The following is a 27,757-nucleotide window of genomic DNA, read 5'->3' on the forward strand; positions in this document are numbered from 1 at the left end:
GTATGGTTAATTACTGTATAACAGATGTCTACTATTTCGTATTTTTCCTGACGGACAGAGGATGTTTTTCAGGTTATAGGAGTACAGCTCTAATAACTCTAAAAATGCACGTACACAAACGAGATGTACGTTTATTCACTGTATAACAGATGTTTACTATTTTGTATTTTTCCTGATGGACAGAGGACCTTTTTCAGCCTATAGGAATACAGCTGTAATAACTAAAGAAATGCACGTACACAAATGAGATGTTCGTTTAATTACTGTATAACAGATGTGACCAGACCAAAATACACTTTTGGGCACTATGTATAAATTGGCAAATCCAATATGCAGCCTGCAGTCCCAAAGCTAATGGCCCTATTCCACGGAACGTTTGTCGTTCATAAATTCGCTAAAACGACCGCTCGTTAACGATTAATTCACGACTATATTTTGCGAACGACAACATATAACACGTGAACGATAACGATTACTTTGCGGTCGTTACATGCTCGTTTAAAACGTTCGCCGGGGTGATAATTTGAATACAACACACCTAGTTTTTCAACACATTGGGTGAACGATTTGACGATTTCTAATTCAACAAAACGATTAGCGAATTATCGTTGAAAGACTAACGATTTTTTTTCGACATGTTGAAAAACATTTTATAACGACTGAACGACGATTTTGCTGTAGTCGTTCGATCGTTTACATCTATTCCACGGAACGATTATCGTTAACGAGCGGTCGTTTTAGCGAATTTATGAACGACAAACGTTCCGTGGAATAGGGCCATTTGTATTGCTGTGGCTGAAATGGTGTCTATGGACAGGAAAATGCTTGTTGCAAATATGCTAGTGTAACCTTGATAAACACCCAACTAATCTCTCTAATCTCAATACCTATCTCAGTAATATGACTAATCTCACTACGTATATGTGAGATAGCTGTCTTTACAGAAAAGTGAGTGAGGAGACAATGGCGTCCAGAACGCAGCACAGTGACTAATCCAAATGGCTGCATGCAGGAAGATGATACACTGCCATAGCCATCTGTACAGCACAGTCAGTGAGGAGACAATAGCGTTGAAATGGCAGTGTGCAGGCAGACGATGGTACACTGACACAGCCGTCCATACAGCGCACTGAATGAGGAGAAAATGGCGCCAGGAACGTGGCACAGTGACTTATATGAGATGGTTATGTGATTTTAGCAACCAATGAGACCCCTACACCTCAGCAATGACGTGTCTGCTCTGCACTGATTGGCTGGAAAAAAAAGGCGCTAGAACACTAACTCGAATGAACAGTAAAATGTTCGGTTCGAATTCGAAAAAATCGAGATGTTTGACTCGAACCTAACTTTTCTCCAACAGTTCGATCAACACTACTCCTGATGAGGTGTCTGTATGACCTCCCTAAAGGCCCGGGCATGCTCCTGATGAGGTGTCTGTATGACCTCCCTAAAGGCCCGGGCATGCTCCTGATGAGGTGTCTGTATGACCTCCCTAAAGGCCCGGGCATGCTCCTGATGAGGTGTCTGTATGACCTCCCTAAAGGCCCGGGCATGCTCCTGATGAGGTGGCCAATGGTCTCCTGACTGATCTCCTCCCAGACCTGGACTAAAGCAGCCGCCAACTCCTGGAAGTCTGTGGTGCAACGTAACGTTGGTGGATGGAGGAGACATGATTTCCCCGATGCGCTCAATGGAATTCAGGGGAACGGGCGGCCAATCCATAGCTTCGCTGCCTCCATCTTGTAGGAACTGCTGACACACCCCTGCCACATGAGGTCTAGCATTGTCCTGTATTAGGAGGAACCCAATGTGGTCTCACAAAGGGTCTGAGGATCTCGCTACCTAATGGCAGTCAGGCTACCTCTGGCAGCAGAGGGCTGTTTAGCCCCCAAAGAAATGCCCCACCACCCTATTACTGGCCCACTGACAGGTCACTCATGCTGCAGGAAGTTGCAGGCAGCAGATCGCTCTCTTTGGCGTCTCCAGACTCTGTCCCGTCTGTCACATGTGCTCAGTGTGAACCTGCTCTCATCTGTGAGGAGCACAGGGGGCGCCAGTGGTGAATCTGCCAATCCTGGTGATCTCTGGGAAATACCGAGCGTCCTGCAGGGTGTCGGTCTGTGAGCTCAACCCCATCTGTGGATGTGGAAGTCTCTAACCGTTTGTGCAGACACATGCAGATTTGTGGCTGCTGGAGGACATTGTGCAGGGCTCTGGCAGTGCTCCTCCTGTTCCTCCTTACACAGAGGCGGAGGTAGTAGCGGTCCTGCTGCTGGGTTGTTGCCTCCTCCACGTCTCCTGGTGTACTGGCCTGTCTCCTGGTAGCCTCCAGCCTCTGGACACTATGGTCTCCTCCACGTCTCTTGGTGTACTGGCCTGTCTCCTGGTAGCCTCCAGCCTCTGGACACTACGGCCTCTTCCACGTCTCCTGGTGTACTGGCCTGTCTCCTGGTAGCCTCCAGCCTCTGGACACTACGGCCTCTTCCACGTCTCCTGGTGTACTGGCCTGTCTCCTGGTAGCCTCCAGCCTCTGGACACTACAGCCTCCTCCACATCTCCTGGTGTACTGGCCTGTCTCCTGGTAGCCTCCGGCCTCTGGACACTACGGCCTCCTCCACGTCTCCTGGTAGCTCCTCCAGCCTCTGGACACTATGGTCTCCTCCATGTCTCCTTGTGTACTGGCCTGTCTCCTGGTAGCCTCCAGCCTCTGGACACTACGCTGACAGACACAGCAAACCTTCTTGCCACAGCAAAGTGAATGGAAAGCCGATGGTTTGAGTTCGAACAAACTTGAAAAATCCCAATGTTCGATCATCTCTAGTCCCCACCTGCAGAACCCTCCGTAACTGAGGGGTCTCGCTGACTGCAGGTGACAGTGATAGTCAGTCAGTGCTGCAGGTGACAGTGATAGTCAGTCAGTGCTGCAGGTGACATTGAGGGGTCTCGCTGTCTGCAGGTGACAGTGAGTGTCAGTAAGTGCTGCAGGTGACAGTGATAGTCAGTCAGTGCTGCAGGTGACATTGAGGGGTCTCGCTGTCTGCAGGTGACAGTGAGTGTCAGTAAGTGCTGCAGGTGACAGTGATAGTCAGTTAGTGCTGCAGGTGATATTGAGGGGTCTCGCTGTCTGCAGGTGACAGTGATTGTCAGTCAGTGCTGCAGGTGACATTGAGGGGTCTCGCTGACTGCAGGTGACAGTGATAGTCAGTCAGTGCTGCAGGTGACAGTGATAGTCAGTCAGTGCTGCTGCTGCAGGTGACAGTGATAGTCAGTGCTGCAGGTGACATTGAGGGGTCTCGCTGTCTGCAGGTGACAGTGAGTGTCAGTCAGTGCTGCAGGTGACAGTGAGTGTTAGTCAGTGCTGCAGCTCTGGACAGTTCCTGACATGGACAGAGGTGGCAGCAGAGAGCACTGTGTCAGACTGGAGAGAATACACCACTTCCTGCAGGACATACAGCAGCTGATAACTACTGGGAGACCTTCAGACACAAGTTCATTTGAAAGACAAAAAAAAAATAACCAGAGTATCCCTATAAGTATAATTATAAATCATTTGGTCACCCCTTTGAGGTCCCGGCCAAAAATATTGTAGATGCTGTATCTGCTATGTCTGTAGTTGCTGTATCTGCTATTTCTATGTGTATATACTGTATCTGTTATGTGTATATACTGTGTCTGCTATGTATAGTTGCTGGATCTGCTATGTCTATCTGTATATACTGTATCTGCTATGTGTAGTTGCTGTATCTGCTATGTCTATGTGTATCACCTGTATCTGCTATGTGTATATACTGTATCTGCTATGTGTAGTTGCTGTATCTGCTATGTCTATGTGTATTACCTGTATCTGCTATGTGTATATACTGTATCTGCTATGTGTAGTTGCTGTATCTGCAATGTCTATGTGTATCACCTGTATCTGCTATGTGTATATACTGTATCTGCTATGTGTAGTTGCTGTATCTGCTATGTCTATGTGTATCACCTGTATCTGCTATGTGTATATACTGTATCTGCTATGTGTAGTTGCTGTATCTGCTATGTCTATGTGTATCACCTGTATCTGCTATGTGTATATACTGTATCTGCTATGTGTAGTTGCTGTATCTGCTATGTCTGTGTATTACCTGTATCTGCTATGTGTATATACTGTATCTGCTATGTGTAGTTGCTGGATCTGCTATGTCTATCTGTATATACTGTATCTGCTATGTGTAGTTGCTGTATCTGCTATGTCTATGTGTATTACCTGTATCTGCTATGTGTATATACTGTATCTGCTATGTGTTGTTGCTGGATCTGCTATGTCTATCTGTATATACTGTATCTGCTATGTGTAGTTGCTGTATCTGCTGTGTCTATGTGTATTACCTGTATCTGCCAAGTGTATATACTGTATCTGCTATGTGTAGTTGCTGTATCTGCTATGTGTATATACTGTATCTGCTATATGTTGTTGCTGGATCTGCTATGTCTATCTGTATATACTGTATCTGCTATGTGTAGTTGCTGTATCTGCTATGTGTATATACTGTATCTGCTATGTGTAGTTGCTGTATCTGCTATGTGTATATACTGTATCTGCTATGTGTAGTTGCTGGATCTGCTATGTCTATCTGTATATACTGTATCTGCTATGTGTAGTTGCTGGATCTGCTATGTCTATCTGTATATACTGTATCTGCTATGTCTATGTGTAGTTGCTGGATCTGCTATGTGTAGTTGCTGTATTTGCTATGTCTATGTGTAGTTGCTGTATCTGCTATGTGTAGTTGCTGTATCTGCTATGTCTATGTGTATTACCTGTATCTGCTATGTCTGTGTATTACCTGTATCTGCTATGTCTATGTGTAGTTGCTGTATCTGCTATGTCTATGTGTAGTTGCTGTATTTGCTATGTCTGTGTAGTTGCTGTATCTTATGTCTATGTGTAGTTGCTGTATCTTATGTCTATGTGTAGTTGCTGTATCTTATGTCTATGTGTAGTTGCTGTATCTGCTGTGTATATACTGTATCTGCTATGTGTATGTGTAGTTGCTGTATCTGCTATGGCTATGTGTAGTTGCTGTATCTTATGTCTATGTGTAGTTGCTGTATCTTATGTCTATGTGTAGTTGCTGTATCTTATGTCTGTGTAGTTGCTGTATCTGCTATGTGTAGTTGCTGTAGAAACATAGAAAAATAGAAGATTGTCGGCAGAAAAAGACCACTGGGTCCATCTAGTCTGCCCTTTTAGTATTTTCTTTCTTATCTTAGGATAGATGTATGTTTATCCCAGCCGCGTTTAAATTCTGTTATTGTAAATTTACCAACCACCTCTGCTGGAAGTTTGTACCAGGTATCTACTACTCTTTCAGTAAAATAATATTTTCTCAGGTTGCTTCTGATCTTTTCCCCAACTAACCTCTCACTGTCTCCTCTTGAGCTCAGTTTTTTACTAAAAACATTTCCCTCCTGAACCTTATTTAGTCCTTTAACATACCTAAAGGTTTCCATCATGTCCCCCCTTTCCCTTCTTCCTCCTGTAACATATATAAAGGTTTCCATCATGTCCTCCTTTCCCTTCTTCCCCCTGTAACATATATAAAGGTTTCCATCATGTCCTCCCTTTCCCTTCTTCCTCCTGTAATATATAAAGGTTTCCATCATGTCCTTCCTTTCCCTTCTTCCTCCTGTAACATATATAAAGGTTTCCATCATGTCCTCCCTTTCCCTTCTTCCTCCTGTAACATATATAAAGGTTTCCATCATGTCCCTCCTTTCCCTTCTTCCTCCTGTAACATATATAAAGGTTTACATCATATCCCCCCTTTCCCTTCTTCCTCCTGTAACATATATAAAGGTTTCCATCATGTCCTCCCTTTCCCTTCTTCCTCCTGTAACACATATAAAGGTTTCCATCATGTCCCCCCTTTCCCTTCTTCCCCCTGTAACATATGTAAAGGTTTCCATCATGTCCTCCTTTCCCTTCTTCCTCCTGTAACATATATATAGGTTTACATCATGTCCCCCCTTTCCCTTCTTCCTCCTGTAACATATATAAAGGTTTCCATCATGTCCTCCCTTTCCCTTCTTCCCCCTGTAACATATATAAAGGTTTCCATCATGTCCCCCTTTCTCTTCTTCCTCCTGTAACATATATAAAGGTTTCCATCATGTCCTCCCTTTCCCTTCTTCCTCCTGTAACATACATAAAGGTTTCCATCATGTCCCCCCTTTCCCTTCTTCCCCCTGTAACATATATAAAGGTTTCCATCATGTCCCCCCTTTCCCTTCTTCCTCCTGTAACATATATAAAGGTTTCCATCATGTCCCCCCTTTCCCTTCTTCCTCCTGTAACATATATAAAGGTCTCCATCATGTCCCCCCTTTCCCTTCTTCCTCCTGTAACATATATAAAGGTTTCCATCATGTCCTCCCTTTCCCTTCTTGCTCCTGTAACATATATAAAGGTTTCCATCATGTCCTCCCTTTCCCTTCTTCCCCCTGTAACATATATAAAGGTTTCCATCATGTCCCCCCTTTCCCTTCTTCCTCCTGTAACATATATAAAGGTTTCCATCATGTCCTCCCTTTCCCTTCTTGCTCCTGTAACATATATAAAGGTTTCCATCATGTCCTCCCTTTCCCTTCTTCCTCCTGTAACACATATAAAGGTTTCCATCATGTCCTCCCTTTCCCTTCCTCCTCCTGTAACATATATAAAGGTTTCCATCATGTCCCCCCTTTCCCTTCTTCCTCCTGTAACATATATAAAGGTTTCCATCATGTCCTCCCTTTCCCTTCTTCCTCCTGTAACATATATAAAGGTTTCCATCATGTCCTCCCTTTCCCTTTTTTCCTCCAGACTATACAGATTCAAATCCTTCAGTCTTTCCTGATATGGTTTATGCCTCACACCCTCCACCATTTTTGTAGCCGTCTTTGTCTGTGTAGTTGCTGGATCTGCTATGTGTATGTGTAGTTGCTGTATCTGCTATGTCTATGTGTATATACTATATCTACTATGTCTATGTGTAGTTGCTGTATTTGCTATGTGTAGTTGCTGTATTTGCTATGTCTGTGTAGTTGCTGTATCTTATATGTGTAGTTGCTGTATCTGCTATGTGTATATACTGTATCTGCTATGTATGTGTAGTTGCTGTATCTGCTATGTGTATATACTGTATCTGCTATGTATGTGTAGTTGCTGTATCTGCTATGTCTGTGTAGTTGCTGTATCTTATGACTGTGTAGTTGCTGTATCTGCTATGTGTATATACTGTATCTGCTATGTGTATGTGTAGTTGCTGTATCTGCTATGTCTGTGAAGTTGCTGTATCTGCTATGTGTACTTGCTGTATTTGCTATGTATGTGTAGTTGCTGTATCGGCTATGTATGTGTAGTTGCTGTATCTGCTATGTATGTGTAGTAGCTGTATCTGCTATTTATGTGTAGTAGCTGTATCTGCTATGTCTATATGTAGTTGCTGCATCTGCTGTGTATGTGTAGTTGCTGTATCTGCTCTGTATGTGTAGTTGCTGTATCTGCTCTGTATGTGTAGTTGCTGTATCTACTATGTGTAGTTGCTGTATCGGCTATGTATGTGTAGTTGCTGTATCTGCTATGTGTAGTTGCTGTATCTGCTATGTGTAGTTGCTGTATCTGCTATGTGTAGTTGCTGTATCTGCTATGTATGTGTAGTTGCTGTATCTGCTATGTCTATGCGTAGTTTCTATATCTGCTCTGTATGTGTAGTTGCTGTATCTGCGATGTGTTGTTGCTGTATCTGCTATGTCTATGTGTAGTTGCTGTATCTGCTATGTGTAGTTGCTGTATCTGCTATGTGTAGTTGCTGTATCGGCTATGTGTAGTTGCTGTATCGGCTATGTATGTGTAGTTGCTGTATCGGCTATGTATGTGTAGTTGCTGTATCGGCTATGTATGTGTAGTTGCTGTATCTGCTATGTGTAGTTGCTGTATCTGCTATGTGTAGTTGCTGTATCTGCTATGTGTAGTTGCTGTATCTGCTATGTGTAGTTGCTGTATCTGCTATGTGTAGTTGCTGTATCGGCTATGTATGTGTAGTTGCTGTATCGGCTATGTATGTGTAGTTGCTGTATCTGCTATGTGTAGTTGCTGTATCTGCTATGTGTAGTTGCTGTATCTGCTATGCGTAGTTGCTGTATCTGCGATGTGTAGTTGCTGTATCTGCTATGTATGTGTAGTTGCTGTATCTGCTATGTCTATGCGTAGTTGCTATATCTGCTCTGTATGTGTAGTTGCTGTATCTGCGATGTGCAATTGCTGTATCTGCTATGTCTAGTTGCTGTATCTGCTATGTGTAGTTGCTGTATCGGCTATGTATGTGTAGTTGCTGTATCTGCTCTGTATGTGTAGTTGCTGTATCTGCTATGTGTAGTTGCTGTATCTGCTATGTCTATGTGTAGTTGCTGTATCTGCTATGTGTAGTTGCTGTATCTGCTATGTGTAGTTGCTGTATCGGCTATGTATGTGTAGTTGCTGTATCGGCTATGTCTAGTTGCTGTATCTGCTATGTGTAGTTGCTGTATCGGCTATGTATGTGTAGTTGCTGTATCTGCTCTGTATGTGTAGTTGCTGTATCTGCTATGTGTAGTTGCTGTATCTGCTATGTCTATGTGTAGTTGCTGTATCTGCTATGTGTAGTTGCTGTATCTGCTATGTGTAGTTGCTGTATCGGCTATGTATGTGTAGTTGCTGTATCGGCTATGTATGTGTAGTTGCTGTATCTGCTATGTGTAGTTGCTGTATCTGCTATGTGTAGTTGCTGTATCTGCTATGTGTAGTTGCTGTATCTGCTATGTGTAGTTGCTGTATCTGCTATGTGTAGTTGCTGTATCGGCTATGTATGTGTAGTTGCTGTATCTGCTATGTGTAGTTGCTGTATCTGCTATGTGTAGTTGCTGTATCTGCTATGCGTAGTTGCTGTATCTGCGATGTGTAGTTGCTGTATCTGCTATGTATGTGTAGTTGCTGTATCTGCTATGTCTATGTGTAGTTGCTGTATCTGCTCTGTATGTGTAGTTGCTGTATCTGCGATGTGTAGTTGCTGTATCTGCTATGTCTATGTGTAGTTGCTGTATCTGCGATGTGCAGTTGCTGTATCTGCTATGTCTGTATCTGCTATGTCTAGTTGCTGTATCTGCTATGTGTAGTTGCTGTATCGGCTATGTATGTGTAGTTGCTGTATCTGCTCTGTATGTGTAGTTGCTGTATCTGCTATGTGTAGTTGCTGTATGTAGTTGCTGTATCTGCTATGTGTAGTTGCTGTATCTGCGATGTGTAGTTGCTGTATCTGCTATGTATGTGTAGTTGCTGTATCTGCTATGTCTATGCGTAGTTTCTATATCTGCTCTGTATGTGTAGTTGCTGTATCTGCGATGTGTAGTTGCTGTATCTGCTATGTCTGTGTAGTTGCTGTATCTGCTATGTGTAGTTGCTGTATCTGCTATGTCTATGTGTAGTTGCTGTATCTGCTATGTGTAGTTGCTGTATCTGCTATGCGTAGTTGCTGTATCTGCGATGTGTAGTTGCTGTATCTGCTATGTATGTGTAGTTGCTGTATCTGCTATGTCTATGCGTAGTTTCTATATCTGCTCTGTATGTGTAGTTGCTGTATCTGCTATGTCTATGTGTAGTTGCTGTATCTGCTATGTGTAGTTGCTGTATCGGCTATGTATGTGTAGTTGCTGTATCTGCTATGCGTAGTTGCTGTATCTGCGATGTGTAGTTGCTGTATCTGCTATGTATGTGTAGTTGCTGTATCTGCTATGTCTATGCGTAGTTTCTATATCTGCTCTGTATGTGTAGTTGCTGTATCTGCGATGTGTAGTTGCTGTATCTGCTATGTCTATGTGTAGTTGCTGTATCTGCTATGTGTAGTTGCTGTATCGGCTATGTATGTGTAGTTGCTGTATCTGCTATGTGTAGTTGCTGTATCTGCTATGTGTAGTTGCTGTATCTGCGATGTGCAGTTGCTGTATCTGCTATGTCTGTATCTGCTATGTCTGTCTAGTTGCTGTATCTGCTATGTGTAGTTGCTGTATCGGCTATGTCTATGTGTAGTTGCTGTATCTGCTATGTGTAGTTGCTGTATCGGCTATGTATGTGTAGTTGCTGTATCTGCTATGTCTATGTGTAGTTGCTGTATCTGCTATGTGTAGTTGCTGTATCGGCTATGTATGTGTAGTTGCTGTACGTCTGACCTGTTCCGTCTATTATTTGCAGATGTGGATGAATGTAGTAACAGCTCGCTGTGCAGTCAGGGGTTTTGTGAGAACACCAATGGTTCATACCGCTGCCTATGTTACCAGGGCTACCAGGATTCACTGGACGGACACGGGTGTGTCGGTAAGTTACGGCCATTCCTAACACCTCTGTAGTGAATGTATGTGTACTGTGTGTAACGTATTGTTATATAATCACCATTGTCCTACTAGTCCCAGATAGGAAAGCAGAGTTATAGAGCTGGATCCTGCAGCCTGCGATGTAGTGGGGGAACTGGCCAATACGTAAGATACCAGGAGCGCCTCTCAGGTGCACACGGCTCCCAGGTCTCTGATATCAGAGCGCAGCATCGTAGTGAGAGACCAGCCCGATAACCAGCACCTGCAGCAACCAAAGCATTCTGCAGCATATTCAGCCATAGGAAAGGTGCTCTAGGACATTGCTACAGACCGTAGGTCCCCCAACAGGTCATATTTCCAACAGGACGTCCTCATATGTCACAGGAGATATCATTATACCCATCAGGTAGTATCACAGGAGATATCATTATACCCATCAGGTATTATCACAGGTGATATCATTATACCCATCAGGTAGTATCACAGGTGATATATCATTATACCCATCAGGTAGTATCACAGGTGATTATATCATTATACCCATCAGGTAGTATCACAGGTGATATCATTATACCCATTAGGTAGTATCACAGGTGATATCATTATACCCATTAGGTAGTATCACAGGTGATATCATTATACCCATCAGGTAGTATCACAGGTGATATATCATTATACCCATCAGGTAGTATCACAGGTGATATATCATTATACCCATCAGGTAGTATCACAGGTGATATATCATTATACCCATCAGGTAGTATCACAGGTGATATATCATTATACCCATCAGGTAGTATCACAGGTGATATATCAATATACCCATCAGGTAGTATCACAGGTGATATATCATTATACCCATCAGGTAGTATCACAGGTGATATATCATTATACCCATCAGGTAGTATCACAGGTGATATATCATTATACCCATCAGGTAGTATCACAGGTGATATCATTATACCCATCAGGTAGTATCACAGGTGATATCATTATACCCATCAGGTAGTATCACAGGTGATATCATTATACCCATCAGGTAGTATCACAGGTGATATCATTATACCCATCAGGTAGTATCACAGGTGATATATAATTATACTCAGATGATCAGATGATGTGTACAGTAGCTGTATCCCTCTGTTGTCGGTGTATACAGTAGCTGTATCCCTCTGCTGTCAGTATATACAATAGCTGTATCCCTCTGCTGTCGGTGTATACAGTAGCTGTATCCCTCTGCTGTCGGTGTATACAGTAGCTGTATCCCTCTGCTGTCGGTGTATACAGTAGCTGTTTCCCTCTGTTGTCGGTGTATACAGTAGCTGTATCCCTCTGCTGTCGGTGTATACAGTAGCTGAATTTGTCAGCTGTCGTTGTATGCAGTAGTTCTATCCCTCGGGGAAGAGTCCGGTGGGATCCTATCCCTCGGGGAAGAGTCCGGTGGGATCCTATCCCTCGGGGAAGAGTCCGGTGGGATCCTATCCCTCGGGGAAGAGTCCGGTGGGATCCTATCCCTCGGGGAAGAGTCCGGTGGGATCCTATCCCTCGGGGAAGAGTCCGGTGGGATCCTATCCCTCGGGGAAGAGTCCGGTGGGATCCTATCCCTCGGGGAAGAGTCCGGTGGGATCCTATCCCTCGGGGAAGAGTCCGGTGGGATCCTATCCCTCGGGGAAGAGTCCGGTGGGATCCTATCCCTCGGGGAAGAGTCCGGTGGGATCCTATCCCTCGGGGAAGAGTCCGGTGGGATCCTATCCCTCGGGGAAGAGTCCGGTGGGATCCTATCCCTCGGGGAAGAGTCCGGTGGGATCCTATCCCTCGGGGAAGAGTCCGGTGGGATCCTATCCCTCGGGGAAGAGTCCGGTGGGATCCTATCCCTCGGGGAAGAGTCCGGTGGGATCCTATCCCTCGGGGAAGAGTCCGGTGGGATCCTATCCCTCGGGGTCACAGATGAGGGTGTAATAGTTACCCACCTAAACTGTAATTATTAGACATAGAAACCAATGGTGCCCGATGTCTCCAGTGTCCAGGTATCCATCCTGCAATCCGTATGTATCCTCCGACATTCCCTACAAGTGGAGGTTCAGCAGTAAGAGAAATCTCCTGTTTATTTTCTTCATTTCAGCGGCTATAGGATTTGATGGTACCCCAGGGGTTTGGCTGCTGTAGCAGACGTTGCTGGCACGGGACTTACGGTTAGAAACGTCAGGAAGGAGGAATGTGTCCCAATAACCCGTCTCCCTTTTTCCAGATGTAAATGAATGTGAAATGCTGAGCGGAGTGTGCGGGGAGGCCCGGTGTGAGAACGTGGATGGTTCCTTCCTGTGCCTGTGTGCTGACGAGAACCAGGAGTACGACCCGATGACTGGGCAGTGTAAATACCGCAACATGCCAGGTACCAGGGATTTTCCATTGACTCTTTCAGAGGGGCAGTTCTGTAAGTTAATTTCCAGAGGTTTGGACACAGTACTGATCAGCTTATGTGTCTTGGGCTGAAGAAGATGAAATCTGCTACATCTCTTATTTAAAAAGTTTATTGTTTCATTAAATTATCTTCCAATGATCCGGCTTTTTAAATATTTATTTTGACAATGAAGCCCAGGTAAGAGCCGAGACTCAGTACCTCATCACCATTGCCATGTTATGTCATACAGCAAAGCATACAGCAGTTTTTTTTTTTCAGTATAGCATATTGTACAGTTCCCATTTTGACAGGTCGCGGATGTATATGTGCTATGGAAAGCACCATCCTAAGCCCTGAGGCTTCTTGTATGGGGGTGTCCTTACAGTAGGACATGCCGGATCTCACTGCCGAGGAGTCTATAGTCTACTTGTGATGTGATTCTCCCACCTTGTGTAGGCTCTCCTCCCTCTCTACACTATTACACAACCTATGTGACTCTCCCATCTTGTGTAGGCTCTCCTCCCTCTCTACACTATTACACAACCTATGTGATTCTCCCACCTTGTGTATGCTCTCCTCCCTCTCTACACTATTACACAACCTATGTGATTCTCCCACCTTGTGTATGCTCTCCTCCCTCTCTACACTATAACACAGCCTATGTGATTCTCCCACCTTGTGTATGCTCTCCTCCCTCTCTACACTATTACACAACCTATGTGACTCTCCCACCCTGTGTATGCTCTCCTCCCTCTACACTATTACCCAACCTATGTGATTCTCCCACCTTGTGTATGCTCTTCTCCCTCTACACTATTACCCAGCCTATGTGACTCTCCCACCCTGTGTATGCTCTCCTCCCTCTCTCTACTGACACAACCTATGTGACTCTCCCACCCTGTGTATGCTCTCCTCCCTCTCTACACTATAACACAGTCTATGTGACTCTCCCACCCTGTGTATGCTCTCCTCCCTCTACACTATTACCCAGCCTATGTGACTCTCCCACCCTGTGTATGCTCTCCTCCCTCACTACACTATGACACAGTCTATGTGACTCTCCCACCCTGTGTATGCTCTCCTCCCTCTACACTATTACCCAGCCTATGTGACTCTCCCACCCTGTGTATGCTCTCCTCCCTCTACACTATTACCCAGCCTATGTGACTCTCCCACCCTGTGTATGCTCTCCTCCCTCTACACTATTACCCAGCCTGTGACTCTCCCACCTTGTGTATGCTCTCCTCCCTCTACACTATTACCCAGCCTATGTGACTCTCCCACCCTGTGTATGCTCTCCTCCCTCTCTACACTATAACACAGTCTATGTGACTCTCCCACCCTGTGTATGCTCTCCTCCCTCTACACTATTACCCAGCCTATGTGACTCTCCCACCCTGTGTATGCTCTCCTCCCTCTCTACACTATAACACAGTCTATGTGACTCTCCCACCCTGTGTATGCTCTCCTCCCTCTACACTATTACCCAGCCTATGTGACTCTCCCACCCTGTGTATGCTCTCCTCCCTCACTACACTATGACACAGTCTATGTGACTCTCCCACCCTGTGTATGCTCTCCTCCCTCTACACTATTACCCAGCCTATGTGACTCTCCCACCCTGTGTATGCTCTCCTCCCTCTACACTATTACCCAGCCTATGTGACTCTCCCACCCTGTGTATGCTCTCCTCCCTCACTACACTATGACACAGTCTATGTGACTCTCCCACCCTGTGTATGCTCTCCTCCCTCTACACTATTACCCAGCCTATGTGACTCTCCCACCCTGTGTATGCTCTCCTCCCTCTCTACACTATTACACAGACTATGTGACTCTCCCACCCTGTGTATGCTCTCCTCCCTCTCTACACTATTACACAGCCTATGTGACTCTCCCATCTTGTGTAGGCTCTCCTCCCTCTCTACACTATTACACAGACTATGTGACTCTCCCACCCTGTGTATGCTCTCCTCCCTCTCTACACTATTACCCAGCCTATGTGACTCTCCCACCCTGTGTATGCTCTCCTCCCTCTCTACACTATTACACAACCTATGTGATTCTCCCACCTTGTGTATGCTCTCCTCCCTCTCTACACTATTACACAACCTATGTGACTCTCCCACCCTGTGTATGCTCTCCTCCCTCTCTACACTATTACACAGCCTATGTGACTCTCCCACCTTGTGTATGCTCTCCTCCCTCTACACTATTACCCAGCCTGTGATTCTCCCACCTTGTGTATGCTCTCCTCCCTCTCTACACTATTACACAGACTATGTGACTCTCCCACCCTGTGTATGCTCTCCTCCCTCTCTACACTATTACCCAGCCTATGTGACTCTCCCACCCTGTGTATGCTCTCCTCCCTCTACACTATTACCCAACCTATGTGATTCTCCCACCTTGTGTATGCTCTTCTCCCTCTACACTATTACACAACCTATGTGACTCTCCCACCCTGTGTATGCTCTCCTCCCTCTCTACACTATTACACAACCTATGTGATTCTCCCACCCTGTGTATGCTCTCCTCCCTCTCTACACTATTACCCAGCCTGTGATTCTCCCACCCTGTGTATGCTCTCCTCCCTCTCTACACTATTACACAGACTATGTGACTCTCCCACCCTGTGTATGCTCTCCTCCCTCTCTACACTATTACACAACCTATGTGATTCTCCCACCTTGTGTATGCTCTCCTCCCTCTCTACACTATTACACAGCCTATGTGACTCTCCCACCTTGTGTATGCTCTCCTCCCTCTACACTATTACCCAACCTATGTGATTCTCCCACCTTGTGTATGCTCTCCTCCCTCTACACTATTACCCAACCTATGTGATTCTCCCACCTTGTGTATGCTCTTCTCCCTCTACACTATTACACAACCTATGTGACTCTCCCACCCTGTGTATGCTCTCCTCCCTCTCTACACTATTACACAGTCTATGTGACTCTCCCACCTTGTGTATGCTCTCCTCCCTCTCTACACTATAACACAGCCTATGTGACTCTCCCACCCTGTGTATGCTCTCCTCCCTCTACACTATTACACAACCTATGTGACTCTCCCACCCTGTGTATGCTCTCCTCCCTCTCTACACTATTACCCAGCCTATGTGACTCTCCCACCCTGTGTATGCTCTCCTCCCTCTACACTATTACCCAGCCTATGTGACTCTCCCACCTTGTGTATGCTCTCCTCCCTCTCTACAGCTTTTGTCAGTTTCCCGCCATGTATGCTCTCCCTCTTTTTACACTCCTCATCCTGCTGCTGCCTCTAACCTTAGAGGTATTTCAGGCATAACTACCTTGGCCCTATCCACAGTATTCATTCCTATGGAGCCAACGGAAAGAGCCGAGTACATTGCTCTCTCCTTTGGGAGAAATTTTTTAAATCCCGCAGGGGAAGGGGGGAATGTAATCTGGAGTATAAGGCTGCATTCACACATTCAGTGTTTTTCCCGGTCTGTGATTGTGGTCCGGCAGCTACTTCCGTGATCCGTGCAAAACAGTCCGTTTTTCATCCGTTTTGCATCCGTGTCTGTTTTTTTTCACGGATCTGTGTTAAAGCATTTTAAATTACATTGATTACATAACATCCATGTACATCTGTGAAAAACACGGATCTCATTGATTTCTATGGGGAATCCTTTCCGTGCATCCGTTCCGAGTAATGACATGTCCTATTTTTTAATGGAACGGATCATGGATCACGGAACATCTGAATAGCCCAATAGAAAGCAATGGACTGTAAAATTGTCCGTGAGCATGGATCCGTGAGCACGGACAACTTCCTGGAACGTGTGAATGCAGCCTAAGACTTACCTCTCCCTGTGCTTGTGGTGAGCGGCGGGACCGGGCTCTGTAATCTCCGGCGCTGACATGTCGTGACCCGGCTAATAGACTGCCGCTCAGTCAGTCAGTGAATAGAGCGGGATACTGCTGCGGTCAGTCCGTCAGCCGGGACACACAACATCACAGTTCCTTCCGGCGGGGGGTCCCCAGGCCGGTCCTGACGCTCACTGCAAGCGCAGGGAGAGGTAAGTTCCTACTCCTGATCAAATTCCCCCTCCCCCTGCTGGATTTGAAGAATGGCCGGACCTCTCCTTTAAGGGGAAATAAACAACAGAATGTGATATTTTGGGTCTGAACCTTGTAAATGGCTGGTTACGAGCTCAGACGCTTTAGCTGCTTATGGGCAACAAGTGTGATTTCCCTGCGGCAGATCGGGCAGCTTCTTATCTGTATTCTGTGGATGAATGGGTTCCATGCTGCACCCGGTACGTCCTCTCTGCCTGACAGGAACGGACACAATAGCTGCCTGTTCAGCCTTATTCCGGTAACCCTGTTGGCTAACGGGTCATTCTTTGGCGGACGGTCTAATTAGATGTCTGGTAATTCTCCCACTGATTCTGTTAGCTGCTTGTAGGTCTTGGGTTGTTACATGGAGAGAAAGGTGTGAGACTATAGAGGCGGCATCCGCGACCGGCACCGGGCCCCGGGGTAGACTCTTCTCTGTAGTTGTTATTGTCGGTGTCTCTCCTGAGATCTGGCGGTGGCGACATTACATGGCAGCTGATTTACTGGATTATACGGCCAGTTTAGCAGTGCGAGCCGATAGGTAGCGTGTAAGCGTGCCGGTGTCTGTGATGAGCCGCTGTCTAATGGGACGAGAGAGAGAGACAACATTGTGTATGTGGTCCACAGGGTGCGGCTCGAAGCTTTTGGGTCCCATTGCAGGAGGTGTAGCGGCAGGCGCCATGATGTGCTGTCTGTGGGATTTAAGAAGCTTTCAGAGTGCTGCAATTTCTGAAAATGTAGAAACAGTGGCATCACTTATTGGGTGCCCGCCCCAAGAAATCAATAAGGATTGTGATCACAAGGGGTTTTGTAATGTACTCGCTTTACTTTTTTATTTTTTACCTCTTCTATGGTTAAAGGGGTAGTTAAGCCAAAAAAATATCTTTAACTGGTGCCAGAGATTTGTAATTTATTTCTATTAAAAATGTCCAATCTTCCAGTACTTATCAGCTGCTGTATGTCCTGCAGGAAGTGGTGTATTCTCTTCAGTGTGACACAGTGCTCTCTGCTGCCACCTCTGTCCATGTCAGGAACTGACCAGAGCAGCAGCAAATCCCCATAGAAACCCTCTCCTGCTCTGCACAGTTCCTGACATGGACAGAGGTGGCAGCAGAGAGCACTGTGTCAGACTGGAGAGAATACACCACTTCCTGCATGACATACAGCAGCTGATAAGTACTGGAAGACTGGCTGTTCAAACCTCATTGATCTCCGGCTTCATCACAGCTCATCTTTTGGCTGATATATCGGCCGTTCTCTCACATTTCTGTGGTGTGACGTTGGATTACATTGCAGTTTCTTTTCCGTTACATAAACCATATGATTTACACGGTAGACTTCACTAGCGCTCGTTACCCGACCACAAAGCTTTCTGGGGTTTTAGGGTTTCTTATAGTTTTGTTACACGAGATCTATGAGACCTTGGATGAGGATTTGGTGTAATCCCAATCCCGGCGGTGATATGGAAATATTTAAGGAAAGTTAGACAAATTTCTACATTCATTATGGGAAATTTACATTAATTATGGGAAATGCACATATAGGGCTCTTTCCCTTAATTTACTAGATTATGGAGTGTTAGAATTCTCTCAGAAACCATGAGTACCATTGACTTCTATATATAGTGCGCCCCTGCTGGACACTCTGTTGAATCAATGGATGTGTATGTAAAAATGTTATGTACACTAGGTTTTGATTGAATACATTTATGGAATAATTTGGGGAGCACCGAGCAGGGAGGGAGAGAGGTGCCTGTGTATCTAGCTCCCCCCTCCCTCCCTGCTCGGTGCTGGGCACATATACACAGTACTAATCCTCCCATCCTCTGCTCATAGTATGAGCAGAGGATGGGGGAGTAGTACCTGTGCACAGCTGCTCATCACAAGGGCTTCATCATACCCCTCCTCCGCTCCCTCTCCGCCCAGCTTCCAATTTCTAACTATCCCGCTGCTCACCGGCACAGCTCTCTGCTCCCACATACCGCCTCCCGGTCTGCACTGCATGCCGGTGGTGTCAGCCCTCCCCCACCCCGCAGGGTGCACGGCGCTCCCGATGCCTCCTGTCCCCGCCCGGCATGCAGTGCGGACCGGGAGGCGGTATGTGGGAGCAGAGAGCTGCAGCCGGTGGCGGCGGTGAGCGGCGGGATAGTTAGAAATTGGAAGCTGGGAGGAGAGGGAGCGGAGGAGGGGGCATGATGAAGCCCTCGTGATGAGCAGCTGTGCGGCAGCAGCGTAATGGGGATAGCACAGGTACTACTCCCCCATCCTCTGCTCATACTATGAGCAGAGGATGGGAGGAGTAGTACTTAGCACCGAGCAGGGAGGGAGGGGGGAGATAGATGCACGGGCCCCTCTCTCCCTCCCTGCTCGGTGCTCCCCAAAGTATTCCATAAATGTATTCAATCGAAACGTAGTGTACATAACATTTTTACATACACATCCATTGATTCAACAGAGTGTCCAGCAGGGGCGCACTATATATAGAAGTCAATGGTAATCATTAACTTCTATATATATATAGTGCGCCCCCTGCTGGACACTCCATAGGAATTACACCCTTTGTCGTGACGTCACGGTTTCTGAGAGAATTCTAACACTCCATGATAATAATAAATTAAGGGAAATAGCCCTATATGTGCATTTCCCATAATTAATGTACATTAGAAATTTGTATAACTTTCCATAAGTAATAACATATTAAAAAATACTTTTGGCCGGACTTCTCCTTTTAAATTTTAAAGGTTTGTTGTGGCTCCAACCCCGGCGGCCTCTCCTGATCGGAGTCTGAAGCAGATAGTAATAACACTGTATACTGCGCACCGGGACCCTGCACATGTCATATCGGACACTCCAATGCTGATATCAGCCACTAAAGAGCTGCAGACGTCCCTGGGCGGTCCCCCGAGCGTGGCTGGGGCATATCATTGAGTCTATGGGACAGGCTGCGCGGCCGCTGCTAGAAATCTCCGCTGGGATTCTGTAATGGGAACATTCCCTCATACAGGACAGAGTCTCTTTAAGGAAAGTCATGTTATTAAAAATTCTAAGTTTCAAAAACACTTCAACATCCCCAAAAAGTCACATTTGTGTGCCGGCATCTGTGTTTGCTGGATCGCACCGAGCAATGGAGAATCCTGCGCAGTAATAGTAAGCTGGCCATTATTTCCACATAAAGCTGGGAGCATGGGATCTGAGGAAGGACACCCTTATCCTGCCAGAGTTATGATGAGGTTCTGCACCTTATCAGACATTTCTCTCAGATTATTATGTCCATAAGTGAAGGCAAAGCATGATGGGTAATAGTGGCTGCAACTCGTGTGATACCTAAACCTTCTACTATAGTCTTCTGCATTCTCACTCCATCTCCGGCCGTAACACTTCTGTAGAGCAGGTTACTAACACTATTATATCAGTATAATAAAGGGGATAACCACCTAACACTATTATATCAGTATAATAAGGGGTATAACCACCTAACACTATTATATCAGTATAATAAGGGGTACAGACACCTAACACTATTATATCAGTATAATAAGGGGACGGACACCTAACACTATTATATCAGTATAATAAAGGGGATAAACACCTAACACTATTATATCAGTATAATAAGGGGTATAACCACCTAACACTATTATATCAGTATAATAAGGGGACGGACACCTAACACTATTATATCAGTGTAATAAAGGGGATAAACACCTAACACTATTATATCAGTGTAATAAGGGGTACAGACACCTAACACTATTATATCAGTATAATAAAGGATACAGACACCTAACACTATTATATCAGTATAATAAGGGGACGGACACCTAACACTATTATATCAGTGTAATAAGGGGACGGACACCTAACACTATTATATCAGTATAATAAGGGGACGGACACCTAACACTATTATATCAGTATAATAAGGGGACGGACAACTAACACTATTATATCAGTGTAATAAGGGGACGGACACCTAACACTATTATATCAGTATAATAAGGGGATAACCACCTAATACTATTATATCAGTATAATAAAGGGGATAAACACCTAACACTATTATATCAGTGTAATAAGGGGTACAGACACCTAACACTATTATATCAGTATAATAAAGGATACAGACACCTAACACTATTATATCAGTATAATAAGGGGACGGACACCTAACACTATTATATCAGTGTAATAAGGGGACGGACACCTAACACTATTATATCAGTGTAATAAGGGGACGGACACCTAACACTATTATATCAGTATAATAAAGGGGACGGACACCTAACACTATTATATCAGTATAATAAGGGGACGGACACCTAACACTATTATATCAGTATAATAAGGGGTATAACCGCCTAACACTATTATATCAGTATAATAAAGGGGACGGACACCTAACACTATTATATCAGTATAATAAGGGGTATAATCACCTAACACTATTATATCAGTATAATAAGGGGTATAACCGCCTAACACTATTATATCAGTATAATAAGGGGACGGACACCTAACACTATTATATCAGTATAATAAAGGGGACGGACACCTAACACTATTATATCAGTATAATAAGGGGACGGACACCTAACACTATTATATCAGTATAATAAAGGGGACGGACACCTAACACTATTATATCAGTATAATAAGGGGACGGACACCTAACACTATTATATCAGTATAATAAAGGATACAGACACCTAACACTATTATATCAGTATAATAAGGGGTATAACCACCTAACACTATTATATCAGTATAATAAAGGGGACGGACACCTAACACTATTATATCAGTATAATAAGGGGACGGACACCTAACACTATTATATCAGTATAATAAAGGGGACGGACACCTAACACTATTATATCAGTATAATAAGGGGACGGACACCTAACACTATTATATCAGTATAATAAAGGGGACGGACACCTAACACTATTATATCAGTATAATAAGGGGTATAACCACCTAACACTATTATATCAGTATAATAAGGGGACCGACACCTAACACTATTATATCAGTATAATAAAGCGTATAACCACCTAACACTATTATATCAGTATAATAAGGGGACGGACACCTAACACTATTATATCAGTATAATAAGGGGACGGACACCTAACACTATTATATCAGTATAATAAAGGGGACGGACACCTAACACTATTATATCAGTATAATAAAGGGGACGGACACCTAACACTATTATATCAGTATAATAAGGGGTATAACCACCTAACACTATTATATCAGTATAATAAGGGGACCGACACCTAACACTATTATATCAGTATAATAAAGCGTATAACCACCTAACACTATTATATCAGTATAATAAGGGGACGGACACCTAACACTATTATATCAGTATAATAAGGGGACGGACACCTAACACTATTATATCAGTATAATAAAGGGGACGGACACCTAACACTATTATATCAGTATAATAAAGGGGACGGACACCTAACACTATTATATCAGTATAATAAGGGGTATAACCACCTAACACTATTATATCAGTATAATAAGGGGACCGACACCTAACACTATTATATCAGTATAATAAAGCGTATAACCACCTAACACTATTATATCAGTATAATAAGGGGACGGACACCTAACACTATTATATCAGTATAATAAGGGGACGGACACCTAACACTATTATATCAGTATAATAAGGGGACGGACACCTAACACTATTATATCAGTATAATAAGGGGTATAATCACCTAACACTATTATATCAATATAATAAAGGGGACGGACACCTAACACTATTATATCAGTATAATAAAGCGTATAACCACCTAACACTATTATATCAGTATAATAAGGGATATAGCAAGATCCATCAGCAATATGAATATGTCTAATGGAGTTGTGTGAGCGTGGAGCGCGGTCGGGTTCATCCAGTCCTGAGCATACAGCATTGGCGGTGGCTGCTGCGTCTGATGCTGCCCGAGGGATCCTAGGACTGTGTCCACACCAACAGCCACCGCTAATCCAATGCTGTACCCTGGGATTCAGAGGAAGCCGACTCTGTCTCGTCCTGTAAGTCAGGTGATCCTGGGTGCCGGTTACTCTACTGATCTCATGTCGTTTTACTTTGCAGATCAGTATGATGAAGAAGTCAAGCAGTGCTACTATAATCTCAACAACGTCAACTTCTGCGAGAACGTCCTGACTGTGAACGTCAGCAAACAGGAATGCTGCTGTACTCTGGGCGCTGCCTGGGGAGACACCTGCGAGATGTTTCCCTGTCCTGTTCTCGGATCCGGTATGTGGAGACTCCAAGATTCCGCAGCCTCCTCCAGTATATCTGTTACACGCAGGGGCGGAACTAGAAGTGACCCGGCCCCATAGCAGCCGCTGCGGACGCATGGTCCCCGATACCTGTAACAAACTACTAGGACCTTATGGGGTCCCTGCCCGCCTGTCTAGCTGCCCTCCCCGCCTGTCTAGCTGCCCTCCCCGCCTGTCTAGCTGTATCCTCGGTATATAAGCTGCAGTATCCTCGATATATAAACTGCGGTGACTGTATCCTCGGTATATAAGCTGCAGTATCCTCGATATATAAGCTGCGGTGACTGTATCCTCGGTATATAAGCTGCAGTATCCTCGGTATATAAGCTGCGGTGACTGTATCCTCGGTATATAAGCTGCAGTATCCTCGGTATATAAGCTGCGGTGACTGTATCCTCGGTATATAAGCTGCAGTATCCTCGGTATATAAGCTGCGGTGACTGTATCCTCGGTATATAAGCTGTGGTGACTGTATCCTCGGTATATGAGCTGCGGTGACTGTATCCTCGGTATATACGCTGTGGTGACTGTATCCTCGGTATATAAGCTGTGGTGACTGTATCCTCGGTATATAAGCTGCAGTATCCTCGGTATATAAGCTGCGGTGACTGTATCCTCGGTATATAAGCTGCAGTATCCTCGGTATATGAGCTGCGGTGACTGTATCCTCGGTATATGAGCTGCGGTGACTGTATCCTCGGTATATAAGCTGCAGTATCCTCAGTATATAAGCTGCGGTGACTGTATCCTCGGTATATAAGCTGCGGTGACTGTATCCTCGGTATATAAGCTGCAGTATCCTCGGTATATAAGCTGCGGTGACTGTATCCTCAGTATATAAGCTGCGGTGACTGTATCCTCGGTATATGAGCTGCGGTGACTGTATCCTCGGTATATAAGCTGCGGTGACTGTATCCTCGGTATATAAGCTGCAGTATCCTCAGTATATAAGCTGCGGTGACTGTATCCTCGGTATATAATCTGCGGTGACTGTATCCTCGGTATATAAGCTGCGGTGACTGTATCCTCGGTATATAAGCTGCAGTATCCTCAGTATATAAGCTGCAGTGACTGTATCCTCGTATATAAGCTGCGGTGACTGTATCCTCGGTATATAATCTGCGGTGACTGTATCCTCGGTATATAAGCTGCAGTGACTGTATCCTCGGTATATAAGCTGCGGTGACTGTATCCTCGGTATATAAGTTGCGGTGACTGTATCCTCGATATATAAGCTGCGGTGACTGTATCCTCGGTATATTAGCTGCGGTGACTGTATCCTCGGTATATGAGCTGCGGTGACTGTATCCTCGGTATATAAGCTGCGGTGACTGTATCCTCGGTATATGAGCTGCGGTGACTGTATCCTCGGTATATAAGCTGCGGTGACTGTATCCTCGGTATATAAGCTGCGGTGACTGTATCCTCAGTATATAAGCTGCGGTGACTGTATCCTCGGTATATGAGCTGCGGTGACTGTATCCTCGGTATATAAGCTGCGGTGACTGTATCCTCGGTATATAAGCTGCGGTGACTGTATCCTCGGTATATAAGCTGCGGTGACTGTATCCTCGGTATATGAGCTGCGGTGACTGTATCCTCGGTATATAAGCTGCAGTATCCTCAGTATATAAGCTGCGGTGACTGTATCCTCGGTATATAAGCTGCAGTATCCTCAGTATATAAGCTGCGGTGACTGTATCCTCGGTATATAATCTGCGGTGACTGTATCCTCGGTATATAAGCTGCGGTGACTGTATCCTCGGTATATAAGCTGCAGTATCCTCAGTATATAAGCTGCAGTGACTGTATCCTCAGTATATAAGCTGCAGTGACTGTATCCTCGGTATATAAGCTGCAGTGACTGTATCCTCAGTATATAAGCTGCGGTGACTGTATCCTCGGTATATAAGCTGCGGTGACTGTATCCTCGGTATATAAGCTGCAGTATCCTTGGTATATAAGCTGCAGTATCCTCGGTATATGAGCTGCGGTGACTGTATCCTCGGTATATAAGCTGCGGTGACTGTATCCTCGGTATATAATCTGCGGTGACTGTATCCTTGGTATATAAGCTGCGGTGACTGTATCCTCGGTATATAAGCTGCAGTATCCTCAGTATATAAGCTGCAGTATCCTCAGTATATAAGCTGCGGTGACTGTATCCTCGGTATATAAGCTGCGGTGACTGTATCCTCGGTATATAAGCTGCGGTGACTGTATCCTCTGTATATAATCTGCGGTGACTGTATCCTCGGTATATTAGCTGCGGTGACTGTATCCTCGGTATATGAGCTGCGGTGACTGTATCCTCGGTATATTAGCTGCGGTGACTGTATCCTCGGTATATAAGCTGCGGTGACTGTATCCTCGGTATATAAGCTGCAGTATCCTCGGTATATAATCTGCGGTGACTGTATCCTCGGTATATAAGCTGCAGTGACTGTATCCTCGGTATATAAGCTGCGGTGACTGTATCCTCGGTATATAAGCTGCGGTCACTGTATCCTCGGTATATACGCTGCGGTGACTATCATCGGTATATAAGCTGCGGTGACAGTATTCATCGGTATATAAACTGCGGTGACTGTATCCTCGGTATATACGCTGTGGTGACTGTATCCTCGGTATATAAGCTGTGGTGACTGTATCCTCTGTATATATGCTGCAGTGACTGTATCCTCGGTATATACGCTGTATACAAAGTAACATCCACCTTTTGGTTTTGTTCCTCGTAGATGAGTTTGCGTTGTTGTGCCCTGATGGGAAAGGCTACGTCCCCTCCAAGGAATCCCTGTATGAGGGGAACGGCTTGACCTACCAAGGTAAGTGCTTCCATGTCGTGTTCTGCCCGGACCGGATCTATGTAACGTAATACCAGCTGGATATATCCTGGGACCGGTGCTGGGTATATCCTGGGACCGGTGCTGGATATATCCTTGGACCGCTGCTGGATATATCCTGGGACCGGTGCTGGATATATCCTGGGACCGGTGCTGGATATATCCTGGGACCGCTGCTGGATATATCCTGGGAACGGTGCTGGATATATCCTGGGACCGCTGCTGGATATATCCTGGGACCGGTGCTGGATATATCCTGGGACCGGTGCTGGATATATCCTGGGACCGGTGCTGGATATATCCTGGGACCGGTGCTGGATATATCCTGGGACCGGTGCTGGTTATATCCTGGGACCGCTGCTGGATATATCCTGGGACCGCTGCTGGATATATCCTGGGACCGGTGCTGGTTATATCCTGGGACCGCTGCTGGATATATCCTGGGACCGCTGCTGGTTATATCCTGGGACCGCTGCTGGATATATCCTGGGACCGCTGCTGGATATATCCTGGGACCGCTGCTGGATATATCCTGGGACCGCTGCTGGATATATCCTGGGACCGCTGCTGGATATATCCTGGGACCGCTGCTGGATATATCCTGGGACCGGTGCTGGATATATCCTGGGACCGCTGCTGGATATATCCTGGGACCGCTGCTGGATATATCCTGGGACCGCTGCTGGATATATCCTGGGACTGCTGCTGGATATATCCTGGGACCGCTGCTGGATATATCCTGGGACCGCTGCTGGATATATCCTGGGACCGCTGCTGGATATATCCTGGGACCGCTGCTGGATATATCCTGGGACCGCTGCTGGGTATATCCTGGGACTGCTGCTGGGTATATCCTGGGACCGCTGCTGGGTATATCCTGGGACCGGTGCTGGGTATATCCTGGGACCGGTGCTGGGTATATCCTGGGACCGCTGCTGGATATATCCTGGGACTGCTGCTGGGTATATCCTGGGACCGGTGCTGGGTATATCCTGGGACCGGTGCTGGGTATATCCTGGGACCGGTGCTGGATATATCCTGGGACCGCTGCTGGATATATCCTGGGACCGCTGCTGGATATAGCAGGTTATATCTCTTATAACCCTCCATTCTGTTTTGCTCTTTGCAGATGCGGATGAGTGCATGTTGTTTGGCAACGAAATATGTAAAAATGGCTTCTGCTTAAACACGGAGGCGAGCTTCGAGTGTTACTGCAAGCAGGGCACCTACTACGACGCTGTGAGGCTGCAATGTCTGGGTGAGTCCGAGCATCACATCCTCCCTATATCCGCATCACATCGGCCCTGGAGGCCGGCAATACTTGCAGTGTCATGCACAGTGTATATAGCAGTGTCATGCTCAGTATATAGCAGTATCATGCTCAGTGTATATAGCAGTGTCATGCTCAGTGTATATAGCAGTGTCATGCACAGTGTATATAGCAGTGTCATGCTCGGTGTATATAGCAGTGTCATGCTCAGTATATAGCAGTGTCATGCTCAGTATATAGCAGTATCATGCTCAGTGTATATAGCAGTGTCATGCACAGTGTATATAGCAGTGTCATGCTCGGTGTATATAGCAGTGTCATGCACAGTGTATATAGCAGTGTCATGCTCAGTGTATATAGCAGTGTCATGCACAGTGTATATAGCAGTGTCATGCACAGTGTATATAGCAGTGTCATGCTCAGTATATAGCAGTGTCATGCTCAGTATATAGCAGTGTCATGCTCAGTAT

At 45.4% G+C, this 27,757-nt stretch overlaps 1 protein-coding gene across 2 annotated transcripts in view; it reads left to right on the forward strand.

The window, feature by feature from the left end:
- Nucleotides 1-27,757, forward strand: part of LTBP1 (latent transforming growth factor beta binding protein 1) — a 332,339-nt gene that overhangs the window by 273,094 nt on the left and 31,488 nt on the right. For both annotated transcript variants that reach the window (XM_069954510.1, XM_069954509.1), the window contains 5 exons: nt 10,247-10,369; nt 12,614-12,757; nt 22,984-23,148; nt 25,913-25,999; nt 27,147-27,275. In XM_069954510.1, the coding sequence (XP_069810611.1) occupies nt 10,247-10,369; nt 12,614-12,757; nt 22,984-23,148; nt 25,913-25,999; nt 27,147-27,275 (648 nt within the window). The remainder of the gene's footprint in view (nt 1-10,246; nt 10,370-12,613; nt 12,758-22,983; nt 23,149-25,912; nt 26,000-27,146; nt 27,276-27,757) is intronic.

This window comes from Dendropsophus ebraccatus, chromosome 15 (genome assembly GCF_027789765.1).
Source record: "Dendropsophus ebraccatus isolate aDenEbr1 chromosome 15, aDenEbr1.pat, whole genome shotgun sequence".
NCBI lineage: Eukaryota > Metazoa > Chordata > Amphibia > Anura > Hylidae > Dendropsophus > Dendropsophus ebraccatus.